This window comes from Pocillopora verrucosa, chromosome 7 (assembly GCF_036669915.1).
Source record: "Pocillopora verrucosa isolate sample1 chromosome 7, ASM3666991v2, whole genome shotgun sequence".
NCBI classification, from domain to species: Eukaryota; Metazoa; Cnidaria; class Anthozoa; order Scleractinia; family Pocilloporidae; genus Pocillopora; species Pocillopora verrucosa.
This window is the reverse complement of record NC_089318.1, coordinates 22,111,530-22,127,943: the sequence shown is the minus strand read 5'-3', so window position 1 is coordinate 22,127,943 and position 16,414 is coordinate 22,111,530. Positions and strand designations below refer to the sequence as shown.

Here is a 16,414-nt window from a genome sequence, read left to right as displayed (position 1 = left end):
GCCTTTGAAAATTCGAGAAAGTTGTAGTTTTATCAGTCCCAGTTTCTATGTCCTATTTTATATGCTGAAGAAACTGATATTTCGAGAGACGAGTGATTAATAAGATCATATCAAATTTGATCTGTACCGCACATAGTTGACCTTCCATTAAAATTTAATTTCCCCTGTTGTCGAGCCAATTTCACCTACGTTAACACGTCACAACTCCTTAACATGTTATTCGACATTCCCTCTTTCTTACTGCTGAGCATTCCTATATAAACTAGTTTTCAAAAGAATCGGGTGTTTAAGGTGATAATGGAATAATTCTAGAAGATAGAGACGCGTAATAGAATCTCCTTTTTGGATGATGTGCTGACATCACAAAGATATTTTCGATCATCAATTTCCAGAGTCAGAAACAGGTGTGTGAAAGTGAAACGTAAAGTTTACGTTCATTGAATACAACAGATACAAGATACTTAGAGCCTGCTTTTGCAGAAATTGATTGCAATTTAGTATTTTTCGCTGACTTAACCACTGCCTGCTCATTTTTCTAGTTTCTTCAAGGAAAGTTTCGACAAGAGCGGAAATCCAGCTCAATGCCGCCTCGAGCTAAATCAAACATTATATTTGACTTCAAGTCGCTGGAATCTATATGACTATTTGTTTTTGTATCCCTCTCAACCAGGTTTCATTGAGATAATTTACACTCGTCATAGATAACAAGAAAGTTTAGTTTGGAAACAAAATAATCTCGTAAAAATTCTTCGAGCATATCGCGTGTCAAGTTCCGAGAGATAAGCCTCGATATCTTACCTCGGTGTAATTCGGCCGTCAAAATATCAACATGGCAGGATATGAAAACACTTAGGAGGTAATAATAAACAGGGCTGGAGCGAAGATTTTAAAGTTTGGATAAGATTGAAAGGAATGAAAACAACAAACTGGGACTAAAAATTAGGTGGGAACAGTCATGTAGCTTGCTGAAAACAATGGGAACTCTGGAAGAAAACGTTCGTGACACGTGCGCAATAGACGATATTTGTGCCCTGTGTGCCTTGTGTGCGCGTGTTCTAACCGCAGCAAAGAGGTAAGCATAGATACCAACATCGGGTAGTGATTGACTCGTCCTCCAACATTGTTTCTTTTTTTTCCTATTAATTTCAAAACATCAAGACAAGGTAATTTGGCTGAGTACTAGCGGAGAACGACTAAGTCACAAATCTGTTCAAGACTAGATCAGTCGGGGATTTTTGATGACATCAGAGCACGCTCATCATTGATGCTCCATGCCGCCAGGGAGTAGAAAAGCCGGCGGGGTGTTTTATAAGAGTGGACTGCGTGATTTCCGGCTGAAATCAACATCTTTCAGAAGAATTTTACGTTTCGTAATCTGTGGTGTCAATTGTATCATCCAGGAAGGAAATGAGCGAAGGAAGTGGTTTGTCTCCAGCTATATCAAGACGAGAAATTTAGAGACAAATGGTGAAGGTTTCTTTACACTAAAATTGAGCAAATTACAAACTTATCTAAAAATGACTGCCTGTTGTCACTTTATTTGTCGTTTGACTACAATACAATTGTCAATTTTGTGTCAATTATAGAGCTACACGCAGGCCAACTTTTATGCCCCTTCGCCCTCAAGATTCGATAAATCCGTAATTCTCCTTTCTTGCTAACAAACAGTTGAGGGAATTCGAGACAACCCCTTCATACTCAACTTATGACGTGGCTTATTTCCATCGCAGGTTCGCTGGATATTGCATTTATATATATTCTCCAAAGAGGCTGGATGTTGCTCTAATAATACCCTGAGAACAAACCGTCAGATAATCATGCGTTTCTAAGATGTAAAGGGTTAGAGGAATAAATCTGATTGAGCGAAAGTGACGTGGCATATAAAAACTGAGTGTTTACTGATCAAAAAGAGGCTTTTCTATACGACAATCCACTAGGATTCTTTACGGAGCATTATTATGGTCACTCACGACAGAACTCATAAGGTTCAGTCGTACCAACACCTCCATCACACCTCATCCACCTAGTTGCTATCGACTTAGGATTCCTCTCGCCTCTGTTTACTTTCCCGAACCTGTAGTAAGGCTCCTTGTTTACTTTTCCAAGCCTGTAGTAAGACTCTCCCTTGAAGACGTAAATTCTGTTGCTGTTGATCCAAGTCGTTACTGCGTCAGCACTTCGCAATCGTTGTGGCCTAATAATCTTCGGGATATTCCGCCTATTCTGGTTACCACTGAGGCGCCAATACTTTGACCCTTTGATAAAATGGGTCACATTTCTGAAGGCGAAAGCCGCATTCATGGTGCGTCTGAAACGACGCAATCTGTACCGCTTGCAAATCAATCCTCTACTGCGAAGGAGATTGTTATCTCTGTACGCCCAATATCTGCAGCAAAGAGTCAATGCAATTGCCTTTGGACGAGAAGCCTTTTTATGAATTGAAATGCTTTCAAACGCATGAAATTGAACTTGTTTGGAAAAGATTGAATCCTTAAATCAGGTGGTGGTGCTATATAAGGTTGCAAAATCAATTCTTGAAATGCATTTATAAATAAAAATAGTTAATTTATTAATTAATGGATTAATAAAAATAACTATAGTCGATTGTTCTGGCAAAAAGTGAGAATAAACCGAACAAATAGGAGATTGAATTAATCAGTGAAGAAATGAACGAACCGATGGATCACTGAATTACTGAAAAAAAGTATCGGACGAATGACTATTAACTAATTTTCCTCTGCTAAAATAAAATCCAATACCTTCCTCCTTTGAAAAATACAATATCACCGTTTTCATCGCGAAAAGCTGCATCCAATGGACATCGAACATCACTCCAGAAGTCTGTGATTTTGTAAGGGTCACTTTTCTCCAATGAGTTGTTAACTGTCCAAAACTGATCTCCTGAAAAGAAATACGTCGATTTTTCATCACCAAACACAGCGTCGTAGCGATTTCCCGGTAAGCAGGCTGAGTGTTTATGTTGTTTTTTGGTAATTGGTATTTCTGTGGTACTTGTGGATTCTGTGGTCATTGGCAACTCTGCGGTAGTTGAAGTAACTGGTGCCTCGGTGGAAGTTGACTCTTCTGTTGTTGGTAGTGGCCCTCCGGAGGTTGGTGATTCTGTGGAGGTTGATGATTCTGTTGTAGATGGTGATTCTGTGGTGCTTGGCATTTGCGTTGTGGCCATTATCGGAGCTGATTAACAAGAAATAGCCGTCACTAATCTTCTATTTCCCTTTTTCATTTTTCATTTCAAACATAAAAGTTCATTATAGGATTCTCATAACAAAAACAAAAACAACGCCAAGAACACAAACAATAACAGAAACAACAATAATCAAAAACAATTAAAAACAAAATCAAAAACAAAAGCAAAACAAAAACCACATTAACAATAACAATAAATAAAGAAAACTTACCTCCATACAATTCCTGAATACCCAAAACATCGTCACTGTTGAGCTGAATATCCGGGACATAACCCGTGTAAAATGGATACATAATAGCTTCTCGCACGTCTGAATGAGCCAGACCCAGACTTTGCCCAAACTCGTGAACCGCTACCGAATCGAGGTTGATGCCTAGAGGTGTCCCTGTGGTGAAGTCTTCACCGTCATCAAAATGTGCGTCACCAGATAGACCTTAATGTATAGAGTAACGTCATTAGAAAACTGTCCATAATTGACGGGAATTGTCCGCAATTGAACCAGTTAAGAAAATTCATATTGAATAAAAAATGGCAAGGACTATACAAGACATTTCCGTCACAACAATCTCTTTCAGTACTCATGACCTCAACGTACTTCTTAAGGATTGGCCGTTATTTATCTCTCAGGGGGTTGGTGGACCTTGGTTGTGTCTCTATAAAATTTTCTTGATCCTTCTAAGGCTCTGTACGATTTAATGATCCCTTCCCCCATCAGCTGTCAGTTTTCTATACTCCCCCCTCCCTTAACAGTCATTCAGGGACGACTGACCCCCCTCCGTTCCTACGGAAAACCATAGGATCCCCCAAAATTCTCCTCCCCATACCCACGTGATAAACAATGACATGTCCTCTATGTCTACAAACTGCTGTGTCCTCACAGTGTTATCCTACAAAAAGATCAATGCAAAATTTCCACACGCCTCCCTTAAAAAATGTTCAATCTAACTCAGAAACAGTCTTTCGACTGCTGCAAATTTTAAATGCTCCTAAAAAACCTATTCGCCTTTAAATTCATTAGTTTTCTACTTCTTACCCATCCTCTCCCCTTTGCACCTCACCTTGATTGTTGGATGGGAAGAATGCATGAGCCAGTGTCCTTCCAGGTCCATCAAATGGGGATCCGTCGCTATGATTCCTGGTGACGTAACTAATAAGGATATCCGTAACACCTGATTGTACCTCTGTGAATCGTAATGTGGAAGCAGACTGCCACAAGTCTAAAGCTTTATGGAATATCTGTCTCTGTGTCTCTGGAGGTATTGTGTCGTTTGCGAAACTAACGATTCTATAGGTCAGATCCTACAACGATAACAAGCAAGAAAAGATAGGAAACGATTCATTATTAAATCCTGAATTATTCATTTTTTCGATTTATACACAGGGAATGCCTCTTTTAATGGACTCTAAATTCTTTAGGACCCATGTATCAAATATTGTTTTAAAAAGATGTTTGCCGTGAAATTCCCAGAAATTATTAAGATGTGACATCTCCTCGCGATATCAATCCATTCTACAACAATCGGGTCAGTAATAAGAACAACCTAACTTATCAGGTACGAGGTGTTTAGCTGTGGCGCCAATTTCTCTCTTTTACCTTCTCCAAGAAAATATTTATTAAATCAGAAAGATACAAATCCATATCATACCAGGTTACTAAGAAGGGCGAATGGTTTTAATTTTTGACCAGTAAAATCACAATTAAAGGAGCGTGACTTTTATTGCCAGTTGCCGGCTGACGGTTTTGCTTTCAGAATATCACAGATATGCTATATTGATTACATAGAAAGAGTAGCTAAAAATATGTGATATTGCTTGAGTTTGTCAAACGAGACATACTAGTGCTATTAATCATAAGCTGCCCATTCCAAAAGTCGCTAGAAAATTTGTTTCTCGTTAAAGTCCGGTGCCTGGAATTTGAAAAGTATGGGCTATGTGCATTTTACAAGCAATTACTTCTCTTTCATTATTCATATATGGATTTATTTATTTATCTATTTATGTTATATCTTTTCTGCGGGAATAAAGTGGAATTACAATGGGGTAACATCACAGGATTTGTTTCATCTGACCCGTTTACAAGACCAGCCATGAAATATCCTTCATATATTCATGAATACCTTCATGATTACCTTTCTTTCTCCAAATACCTCCCAGCAGGTTGAATTCTCCCACATTTCTTTTAGATATTCCTGACGTTGTTAGATCTGGGTCCTTCACTCCACATCTTGACTTGTCAAGTAACTTCGTTGTTTCTGTATTGATATTTCCTGTCATTGGAATATGTCCAAATCGTTGGAGCCTCATCATTGCTTTCTTAAACATGGGAGAATTTTCATCCTTTACCAAGGCCATTTCACTTGAATTGAGGTAGCCATACTTCAGCATGTATTTCGTTGCCTAAAAAGAAATAGACACATCTGGTTCGAGTGCAAATCCGAATTTAATACAAAACGTGTAAAGAATTAAGTGTTTTATGTTTCACGATATTAATCGCGAGATTCATCAAAATAGACAAGCCTGCTTTTCATTCTTTGTTGCAGAACTTTGAAGTTTAGACTACGCACTACTCTATCTAAGCTCCATTATATTTGTTTTCGACGCTAACCGTTTTAGGCGCCTCGTTCGCAAATCTTACTAAGATTACTGTTATTGACTAAATAATAAATCTTTCACCCTTTCAGACTACGCGTATTATGGATATATATTTTCCCTTTTTGAGATCTATACATTTCGTTTCTTGATGGTCGGACACGCCAGCCCCTTACTGCTTACAGTTACACGAGGTAAAGAAATCTCAAAATTTCAATTATATACTTGTCCCTTCCTTCTTACCCAATTCATCACATCCTTCTTTCCACCACCTCGCTGTCGACGGATGGGGCTATTTAGGATGCAACTCACATGAGCGAGAAGTACCACCAAGACTACAAAGTTCTTCATCTCGAACATAGACGAATCTAAGCAACTCGTCCGTAGACAGCTTTGTCTGCTTTCGATTACATCGGCAAAGTAAGCATGGACAGGTTTTATAGCAAACTATGGACGGTAGTTGCGTGGGTGTATGACACACTCCTTTCCACTTAGTTCGGCCGTACCGCTAACATTGATTTCATGACCTTTCCTTCCCGAGTTCATGACCTCTCCTTGCCAATATCGAAGGGGAAGAGCTTAACATTACATTATATCATTCAAAAATAGAATGATTTCAAAAATTTCAATCGATCTTGTACATTAGATTATATGTGTATTTTAAGTAAGTTATGTGTATTTTGAGAAAGCCATAAGTATTTTAAGTAATAAAGATAATTTTGGTCTAAAACAGCAGAACGATCTTAGCTGTTTTCTTGTTTGGTTCTGAAAAAGGCTATGATTTTAAGACATGACCCTAAGCTGTAGCTAGTGTGGATGTTAATAAGAGTTGCATAATTTGAAAGAGTGACTGAAACTGTTGGCATGGTGCAAAGAAAAGTATCCATGTCGCCCTGGGACGATTCAAACCACCGACACTACGATTAAGTGTTGGAATGCTTCACAAAATACGACACAGAGAAATCGCGAATGTGTTAGGTTTTATACCAGATTTATACATGCCAATAGGAGCAAACGTAGGGAGTGGAACGGAGGGAGTGGACAGTATTTAATTAGAGAAAATGCAAAGATTTCGCTTTCTTGGCAGGCTTCTCCTATTTTTTGGTTGTCAATCGCCTTACATTACAAACCTGCGTGATTAAACATCCCTCCACTTCTACCTAAGTATGAGGTTGATTGACGTTCGTGTATAGATATTGCTGGAATATTTCAGTTTCTTCTGCTGTGTCATCGACTCGTAGGCTGGATTATTTCTAAAATAAAATATTATATCTCGCACAGCTGTTTTGAATATGTACAAACATGAGGTTTGTTTGTTTTGTTCTTTTTGTTTGTTATGATGTCAAGTTGACCATGATTACGCACTTAAAGCACGTGAGAAAACAATAAATATTCTACTGCGCACAGCTGTTTTGAATATGTACAAATGTGGAGTTTGTTTGTTTTGTTCTTTTTTTTTGTTATGGTGTTAAGTTGACCATAATTACGCACTTACGGCACCTAAGAGGCGATCAATATTCGCTCGAGAGAGACTTTTCTGCATTTTTAAATTTTCCGTTTGGTCGCATCATTATCCCTCTTGATTCGATTGACAGCCCAAACAAAGAGACGGAAATTCTGCCTCGCACTGTTGTTACCTACCTTAAAGAGACATCAATACATAATCTTGCAAACAGGTGAGGAGAAGAGGCAGGGTTGTGAACTTTATGGTGTCATCTGGATGTAACGCCAATCTCTCTTCACTGCTTTACAACGAATTAAATGTAATGCATGCAAAATAATACAGAACGAAGACTTACTAATCACTTATTGGGAATTAAATAGTTAAAACCATTAATTGCACAACCACCAACACTAACATCGTTCACTCTCAGAGTTGAGCTCGGATAAAACTTTTCATCACTATCATATATTTTACTTAGATATATTTCCAGATTTCCTTACTTAGGTTTTTGAAATTGCTCTTTATTCGCTATGATTTTTTAAAGGATCCTTATGATAAACCTCTACAGCTGGGAGACTCAACTGACCCTTGTCTAAGATGAATTGTTACACCGACGACATAACGTCGATTAAGCCACACAGAAATGGTAGAGATAAAAAATTAATTAATTAATTAATTAATAAATGAATGAGCAAAAAAGAGGGATCAGAAGCTAATAATTTTATCTAGCAGCACACGCATTTGAGTGCCAGACTAACTCGATCTGTGAAAGGGAAATAACACAATAATTGCAACACTCGAGATTTTGGGAAATATAAACAATTTAGCGCATGACAGCCCATTGATCTAATTGCCCTGAGCACTAAGAATAACCTAAACAACACTTCAGGTCAACTTTGTGGCAAGTCTTATTGCTGACTAATGGTTTATCAGTTGTATATTTATAATACTGTAACATTATCGTGTTACAACAAAACAATTAGAAACATTTTTTATTCCTTTAAAATGGCAACCTCAATATTACGAGCAGTATGACTACACTGGCTGATTCTCGAACCTTCGTGAGTAAGAACCTTTTTAATCCTCCTCGAGAAAGATTTGATTTTCCTTCCATTTAAAACGCAAGCATTGACTTTGAATTGCACTTCTTTTAAATGCCTGATATGAATTTTGGGATTCTAACAATTTCGATCCATATCCGAGCATTTTGTTGTTGACACAATAACTAATAAAATGTAAAAGAGAATAGAGCATTCTTCAACTGACAGAATGAAAATTTCGGGAGCACAGAAACATTCACGGATCGTTGAAACTCAAGTGTCTGGATGCCAATGCCCCAATGCTATGTCCTGTAGTGGATCTGCACTTCATCTACTTAAGAGCTGTATTCCTCCCGTCTCCTCCTTGGAATTGTAGCATTGTGCTATGTTCCTGGACAGGACACTTTTCTTTCGTGGGGCTATCTTGACCCAGGAGTTTAAATGGGTAACAGTAATCTGCCTGGGAAAGCCGATGAAATGTTTGGGGGAGGGGGGAGTGGGATGGATTGTGATGGACCAGCATCCCATCCAGTGGAGAGGGGTAGGATTGCTTCAAATCACTTGCTATTACGGAAATTGGAATAAGCCGTGACATTGTGGGTCGGTAGGCTCCAAGGAATCATACTTATCCATATCATTTTAAAGAACAGACTCTACTTGCGTACGAAGATACTTTCCGTCACGTACGAGTTTAAGTTAGCTGAGTGCCTTGGGAAATAACACACGGTTCATACTCTTTAAACAAAGTTTCAACAAATCAGTTAATCTACACAAATTTTTGGATGAATGAGGCAACTCTTTTTTTACATCTCTAGCAATAGATAATTTCTCTAGGTATCACATGACGGAACAACTCAAGTACAGTACTTCACCGGCGCGACAAGTATATCCCTTGTTGAGGATCCTTCGAGACACATTTTCAAGAAGCTGTCTGTATCTGGCAAAAAATGTTAACACAACTAGGCTTTCGTTGATTGCCTTTTAATTTGCCTTTTGTAAAATCGCGAAAGTTGTAGTTTTATCCGCCCCAGTTTATATGTCCTATTTTATATGCTGAAGAAACTGATATTTCGAGAGACGATTGATTAATGAGATGATATCAAACTCGATCCGTACTGCACGTAGTTGACTTCCCATTAAAATTGGATTTCCGCTGTTGTAGAGCTGACTTAACCACGTTAGTACATCGCCACTCCTTAACATGTCACTCGACATTCCCTCTTTCTTACTGCGGTGCATTCCTACATAAACTAATTCTCAAGAGAATCGGGTGTTACATCAGCTGAGAACGGAATAATTCTCGTAGATAGAAATGCGTAAGAGAATCTTCTTTTTGGATGATGTGCTGACATCACAAGGAAATGTTCACTTACCAATTTCAAGAGTTTGTAAACCAGTTTTATGCACATTGAATACAACAGATACAAGGTAGTAAGGGCCCACTCATGCAGAAAAGATTGATTGCAATTTACTATTTTGCGGTGATTTTAACACTGCCTGCCTGTTTCGACAAGAGTGGAAATCAAGCTCAACTCCGTCTCGAGCTGAATCAAGCATGATATTTGACGTCAAGTCACTGGAATCCTCATGACTATTTGCTTTTGTCTCATTCTCAACCAGGTTTCATTGAGATAATTTACACTTATCATAGAAGAAAGTTCAGTTTGGAAACAAAATAATCTCGTAAAAATTTTTCGAGCAAATCGCGTGTCAAGTTCCAAGAGATAAGCGTCGATATCTTGCCTCGGTTTACATGATTGGGCGATCCAAATATCAACATGGTAGGATATAAAAATACTTAGTAGGTAATAATAAACAGGGCTGGAGCGAAGATTTTCAAAGTTGGACAAGAATGAAACGGAATGAAAACAACAAAGTGGGGCTAAAAATTAGGTGAGAACAGCCATGTAGCTTTCTGAAATGGAATGGAAACTTCGAAAGAAAACGTTCGTGACACGCGTGCAATGGTGGACGGAATTAACCTCTTGCATCAATTTTCTCTCTCGGCAGTTCCGCTATATGTACCCTATGTGCGCGTGTTTTAACCGCAGCAAAGAGGCAAGCATAGATACCAACATCGGGTAGCGAGTGACTGGTCCTCCGACTTTGTTTCTTTTCTTCTATTTTTTTCCTTTTTTTTTTTCTTAATCTCAAAACATCAAGGCAAGGTGATTTGGCTGAGTACTACCGGAGATTTTCCGACAACCGAACGACTAAGCCACCTTACTGTTTAAGACAGGACCAGTCGGGGATCTTTAATGACGTCGCGGAGCACGCTCATCATTGATGCTTCGTGCGGCCAGGGAGCAAAAAAATTGGCCGAGTGTTCTATAAGAGTGGACTGCGTGATTTCCGGCTGAAATCAACATCTTTCAGAAGAATTTTACGTTTCGTAATCTTTGATTTCAATATTGTATTATCCATGAAGGAAATAAGCGAAGAAAGTGGCTTGTCTCCCGCGATATCAAGATGAGAAATTTAGAGACAAACGGCGGAGGTTTCTTTACACTAACTTTGGACAAATTACAAACTTATCTAAAAATGACTGCTTGTTGTCATTTTATTTGTCATTTGACTACGATACAATTGTCAATTTTGTGTCCGTAATACTCCTTTCTTGTTGTCAAACATACTCAACTTATGACGTGGATTATTTCCATCGTAGGTTCGCTGGATATTGCATTTATATTCGCGAAAGAAGCTGGACGTTGCCCTCATAATATTCTGAGAATAAACCGTTAGATAATCATGCGTTCTTAAGATTTAAAGGATTAGCGAGCTAAATCTAATTGAGCAAAAGTGACGCGCCATTTACTGACGACCCGTTAGTGAGTGTTTACTGGTCAAAGAGGCTTTTCTATACGACAATCCACGATTATTCTTTACGGAGCATTATTGTGGCCACTCATTATTGTGGCCTTCTTCTTAAGGTTCAGTCGCACCAACACCTCCATCACACCTCATCCACCTGGTTGCTATTGATTGAGGATACCGCTCGCCTCTGTTCACTTTTCCGAGCCTGTAGTAAGAGTCTCCCTTGAAGACGTAAATTCTGTTGTTGTTGATCCAAGTCGTTGCTGCGTCAGCATTTCGCAATCGTCGTGACCTAATAGTCCTCGGGGAATTCCATCTATTTCGGTTACTACTGAGGCGCCAGTATTTTGACCCTCTGATAAAATGGGTCACATTTCTGGAGGTGAAAGCCGCGTCCATGTTGCGTGCGAAACGACGCAATCTGTACCGCCTGCGAATCAATCCGGTAGTGAGAAGGACATTGTTGTCTCTGTACTCCCAGTATCTACAGCAAAGAGCCAATGCAAAGTGTAAGTATCCCGGATTGCCATTAGATAAGGGGCCTTTTTGTGAATTCAAGTACTCTCAAACGCATGTAACTGAACTGGTTTGGAAAAGGTTGAATTCTTAAACCGGGTGGTGGCGCTATATGCGGTTACACAATAAACTCTTTAAAATGCATACATACATACATATATATGTAAATTAATAAATGGAGTACTAAAAATAAGAATGGCAATTGTTCATGGCAAAAAGTGAAAAAAAAACCAACAAATAAGAGAGTGAATTAATGGAGAAATGAACGAACCAATGTATCAATAAATTACTGAAAAAAAATTATTGGACGAATGACTTTCAAATGATTTTCCTTTGCTGAAATAAAATCCATTACCTTCCTCCTTTGAAAAATACAATATTCCCGTTTTCATTGCGAAAAGCTGCATCCAATGGACATTGAACATCACTCCAGAAGTCTGTGATTTTGTAAGGATCACTTTTCTCTAATGAGTTGTTAACTGTCCAAAACTGATTTCCTGAAAAGAAATACGTCAATTTGTCACCACTAAACACAGCGTCGTAGCGAGTTCCTGGTGAGCATGCAGGGTGTTGAGGTTGTTTTGTGGTAATTGGTATTTCTGTGGTACTTGTGGATCCTGTAGTTATTGGCAACTCTGTGGTAGTAGGTAGCTCTGAAGTAACTGGTGGCTCGGTGGTAGTTGACTGTTCTGTTGTTGTTGGTATCCCTGTGGAGGTCCCTGTGGAGGTTGGTGATTCCGTTGTAGATGGGGATTCTGTGGTGGTTGGCGTTTGCGTTGTGGCCACTATTGGAGCTGATTAACAAGAAATGGCGGTTACTAATCTTCTATTTCCCTTTTTCATTTTTCATTTCAAACATAAAAGTTCATTATAGAATTCTTATAAAAAAAAATCACATCAACAAAACAATAAATAAAGAAAACTTACCTCCATACAATTCCTGAATACCCAAAACATCGTCTCTGTTGAGCTGAATATCCGGGACATAACCCGTGTAAAATGGATACATAATAGCTTCCCGTACGTCTGAATGAGCCAGACCCAGACTGTGCCCAAACTCGTGAACAGCTACCCAGTCGAGGTTGATGCCTCGAGGTGTCCCTGTGGTGAAGACTTCATCGTCATCAAAGTGCGCGTCACCAGATAGACCTTAATGTAAAAAGTAGTGTCATCAGAAAACTGCAGCACATTGGGACTGTTTTACAGCACTCATAAATTAATTGACTGGAATTAACAGCAATTTAATTAGTTTGGAAAATTCATATTAAAAAATAAAGTAGCAAGAGCTACACAAGACATTTCCGTCACAACAATCTCTTTAAGTCCTCATGACCTCAACGTACTTCTTAAAAATCGGCCATTATTTATCTCTCAGGGGTCGGTGGATTTTTGTTGTCACTTTAACATTTACCTGATCCTCCAAAGGCTCTGCACTACTATAATGATCCCTCCCCCCATCAGTAGTCAATTTTCTATACCCCCTACCCATTTATAGTCAGTTAGCGACGACTGACCCCACCTCCGTTCTCCGTGAAAACTATGTGATCCCTAAAATTCTCCTTACCCCACCCACGTGATAGATAGTGACCTGTCCTTTATTTCTATCAAACTGCTCAAAAGTGTCCTCACATTACTATCGTGCAAAAAGATCAAAGCGAAATGTCCACAAAATCTCCGAACTAACTCAGAAATAGTCTTTCGACTGCTGCAAATTTTAAACCCTCTGATTAAACCTATTCACGTCTAAATTAATCACTTTTCTACTTTTACACATTCTCTCTCCCCCCCCCCCCCCCCCCTGGAATGCACCTGACCTCGATTGTTGGATGGGAAGAATGCATGAGCCAGTGTCCCACCAGGTCCGTCAAATGGGAATCCGTCACCATGATCCCTGATGTCGTAACTTATAATGATGTCCGCATCATCCGATTTCGGTACCTCTGTGAATCGTAATGTTGAAGCAGATTGCCACAAGTCTAAAGCTTTACGGAATATCTGTCTCTGTGTCTCTGGAGGTATTGGGTCGTTTGCGAAATTGTCGATTCTATAGGTCAGATCCTACAACGATAACAAGCAAGAAAAGATAAGAAACGATTCATTATTAAATCCTGAATTATTCAATTGTTCGATTTACGCACGGGGAATGCTTCTTATAATGGATTCTAAATTCTCGAGAACCCATGTATCAAATACTGTATCAAATACTGTATCGAATACTGTTTAAAAAAGATGTTGCTTGAAATTACCAGAAATGATTGAGATGTAACATCTCCTCGTGATATCCATTGGGCAACAATTGGGCTAGTAGTAAGAACAAGCTAACTCATGAGGTAGGACGTGTTATTTAGATGTGGCGCCAATTTCTCTGCTTTACTCCAAGATAATATTTATTAAATCAGAAAGATACCAATCCATACTATACCAGATTACTAAGTAGGAAGAACAGTTTACATTTTTTTTGCCAATAAACAAGCTTTTGAAATCGTGAATGCGGCTGACAGTTTTGCTTTCAATGGTAAGAATATCACAAATATGCTATATTGATTATATAGAAAGGTTACCTAAAAAATATCTGATAATGCTTGAGTTTGTTAAACGAGACACACCAGTGCTATCATGTGCAGCCCGTTCGTTTTAAAATCGCTAGAAAATTTGTTTCTCGTTTAAGTTAGTTGCCCGGAAATTGGAAAGTATGGGCTATGGGCATTTCGCAAGCAATCACTCCTCATTCATTATTTATATATTGATTTTTTTTCCTAAAAGCATCTATATATATATATATATCTTTACGGAATTTACAACACAAGATTCGTTTCATCTCACCCGTTTACATGACCAGCCATGAAACACCCTTCATATAATATTACCTTCTTCCTCCAAATGCTTCCCTGCAAATTGAATTCTCCCACATTTCTTTTAGTTATTCCTGTTAGGTCTGGGTCCTGCACTCCACATCTTGACTTGTTGAGTAACTTCATTGTTTCTGTATCGATATTTCCTGTCATTGGAACATGTCCAAATCGTTGGAGCCTCATCATTGCTTTTTTAAACATGGGAGAATTTTCATCTTTTACCAAGGCCATTTCACTTGAATTGAGGTAGCCATACTTATTCATGTATTTCTTTACCTAAAAAGAAATAGACACATTTGGTTAGAGCGCAAATCTGAATTTAATAAAAAGCGTGTAAAGAATCAAGTGGTTTATGTTTCGCGAGATTTTTCTCGTTGAAGTTCAAACTATTGCACTGCCGAAACTTTGTGATACTCTATCTAAGCTACATTTATTTTGGACGACAGCCGAAAAAGAATTTTTAGGCGCCTCGTTCGCAAGTTCCACTTCGATTACTGTTATTGACTCAATAATTTATGTTTCACCCTTTCAGACTACATGTATTATGAATATTGTAATATCAGGTAGCCGACCATTCAAATAAAACACTCAGTATTTATGTTCCCTTCAAATTTGATATCTCTACATTTCGTTTCTTGATGGTCGGGCATGCTAGCCTCTTACAGCTCACAATTATATGAGGTAAAGAAATCTTCTCAAAATTCAGTTGTATACATGTTCCTTCCTTCTTACCCAATTCATCATATTCTTCTTTCCACGACCTCGCTGTCGACGAATGGGGCGGTTTAGGACGCAACTCACAAGAGCGAGAATTACTACCAAGACTAAAAAGTTCTTCATCTCGAACATAGACGAATCTGAGCAACTCGTCCGTACACAGCTTTGTCTGCTTTCGATTGCATCGCCAAAGTGAGCTCGGACAGGTTTTATAGAAAACTAAGTACGGTAGCGGCGTGGGTGTCTGACACACACCTTTTCACGTAGTTCGGCCTCACCGCTCATATTGATTTCATGACCTTTCCTTACCAAGTTCATGGATGATCACGCGCCGAACTGCCAATATCGAAAGGGGAGGGGAGGGGGGGGGGAAGGATGGGGCTTAAATTTACATTATGTCATTCAAAACTGGAATGATTTCAAGAATTTCAATTCATCCTGTACATTAGATTATATTTACATGTAGTTTTTTTTAGTAATAAAGACATTATTAGTCTAAAACAGCAGATCGATCGTAGTTGTTTGTCCTGTTTGGTTCCGACAAAGGCTGTGATTTTAAGACATAATCTTAAGCTGTAGCCAGTGTGCACGTTAACAAGAGAGTCACACGAGTTCAAAGAGTAATTGAATCGAAACTGTTGGCATGGTACAAAGAAAATATCCCTGCCCCCTCCCCTCCCCTACCCTCCCCCCCCCGGACGATTCAAACCACACTGAGACATTACGATTCCGTGTTGGAATGCTCCACAAAATACGACACAGAGAATTCGCGAATGTGTTAGGTTTTGTACTTTTGTACCAGATTTATACATGCAAATAGGAGCAAGCGCAGGGAGTGGACAGTATTCAACAAGGGCAAATGCAAAGATTTCGCTTTCTTGGCAGGTTTCCCCTATTTTTTGGTTGTCAATCGCCTTACATTACAGACCATCGTGATTAAATATCCTTCCGGTTTTTCCTAAGTATGAGGTCGATTGACGTTCGTGGATAGATATTGCTAGAATATTTTAGTTTTTTCTGCTGTGTCATCGACACGTAGGTTAGATTATTTCTAAAATAAAATATTCTACCTCGCACAGCTGTAAGCGTCCCGGCGGAAGCGACAACTTTTTCTTCCCTAACCATATCCCAACTTCGGATTTTGTACATGTACAAATATGGAGTTTGTTTGTTTTGTTCTTTTCGTTTGTCAAGATGCCGAGATGACCATGATTACCCACTCAAGAAGCGTGAG

At 38.9% G+C, this 16,414-nt stretch overlaps 2 protein-coding genes across 2 annotated transcripts; both read right to left on the bottom strand.

Moving 5' to 3' along the window:
- Positions 1–1,962: 1,962 nt before the first annotated feature.
- Positions 1,963–5,482, bottom strand: LOC131775235 (stromelysin-1-like). The gene is made up of 6 exons (XM_066170289.1): positions 5,338–5,482; positions 4,803–4,861; positions 4,267–4,507; positions 3,420–3,641; positions 2,760–3,195; positions 1,963–2,386 (listed from the first exon to the last, which is right to left on the bottom strand). The coding sequence occupies exons 1-6, from the start codon at positions 5,480–5,482 to the stop codon at positions 1,963–1,965; spliced, it is 1,527 nt and encodes a 508-aa protein (XP_066026386.1).
- A 5,330-nt stretch (positions 5,483–10,812) lies between these two features.
- LOC131775203 (stromelysin-1-like) lies at positions 10,813–15,411 on the bottom strand. Its single transcript, XM_059091303.2, has 6 exons — positions 15,196–15,411; positions 14,479–14,739; positions 13,426–13,669; positions 12,539–12,760; positions 11,967–12,405; positions 10,813–11,579 (listed from the first exon to the last, which is right to left on the bottom strand). Exons 1-6 carry the CDS (start codon positions 15,310–15,312, stop codon positions 11,207–11,209), a joined length of 1,656 nt encoding a protein of 551 aa, XP_058947286.2. The 5' UTR covers positions 15,313–15,411; the 3' UTR covers positions 10,813–11,206.
- Positions 15,412–16,414: the final 1,003 nt, after the last annotated feature.

Excerpts from the sequence above, each read along its gene's own strand:
- LOC131775203 (XM_059091303.2), bottom strand. The coding sequence starts at position 15,312 with ATGTTCGAGATGAAGAACTTTTTAGTCTTGGTAGTAATTCTCGCTCTT. Across the intron at positions 12,761-13,425 it reads CTTCCCATCCAACAATCGAG|GTCTATCTGGTGACGCGCAC; the intron begins GTCAGGTGCATT and ends TTTTACATTAAG. Across the intron at positions 11,580-11,966 it reads GTATTTTTCAAAGGAGGAAG|ATACTGGGAGTACAGAGACA; the intron begins GTAATGGATTTT and ends TCTTTGCTGTAG.
- LOC131775235 (XM_066170289.1), bottom strand. The coding sequence starts at position 5,482 with ATGACAGGAAATATCAATACAGAAACAACGAAGTTACTTGACAAGTCA. Across the intron at positions 4,862-5,337 it reads AGGTATTTGGAGAAAGAAAG|TAACCTGGTATGATATGGAT; the intron begins GTAATCATGAAG and ends CGCCCTTCTTAG. Across the intron at positions 4,508-4,802 it reads TAAATATTTTCTTGGAGAAG|GATCTGACCTATAGAATCGT; the intron begins GTAAAAGAGAGA and ends TTATCGTTGTAG.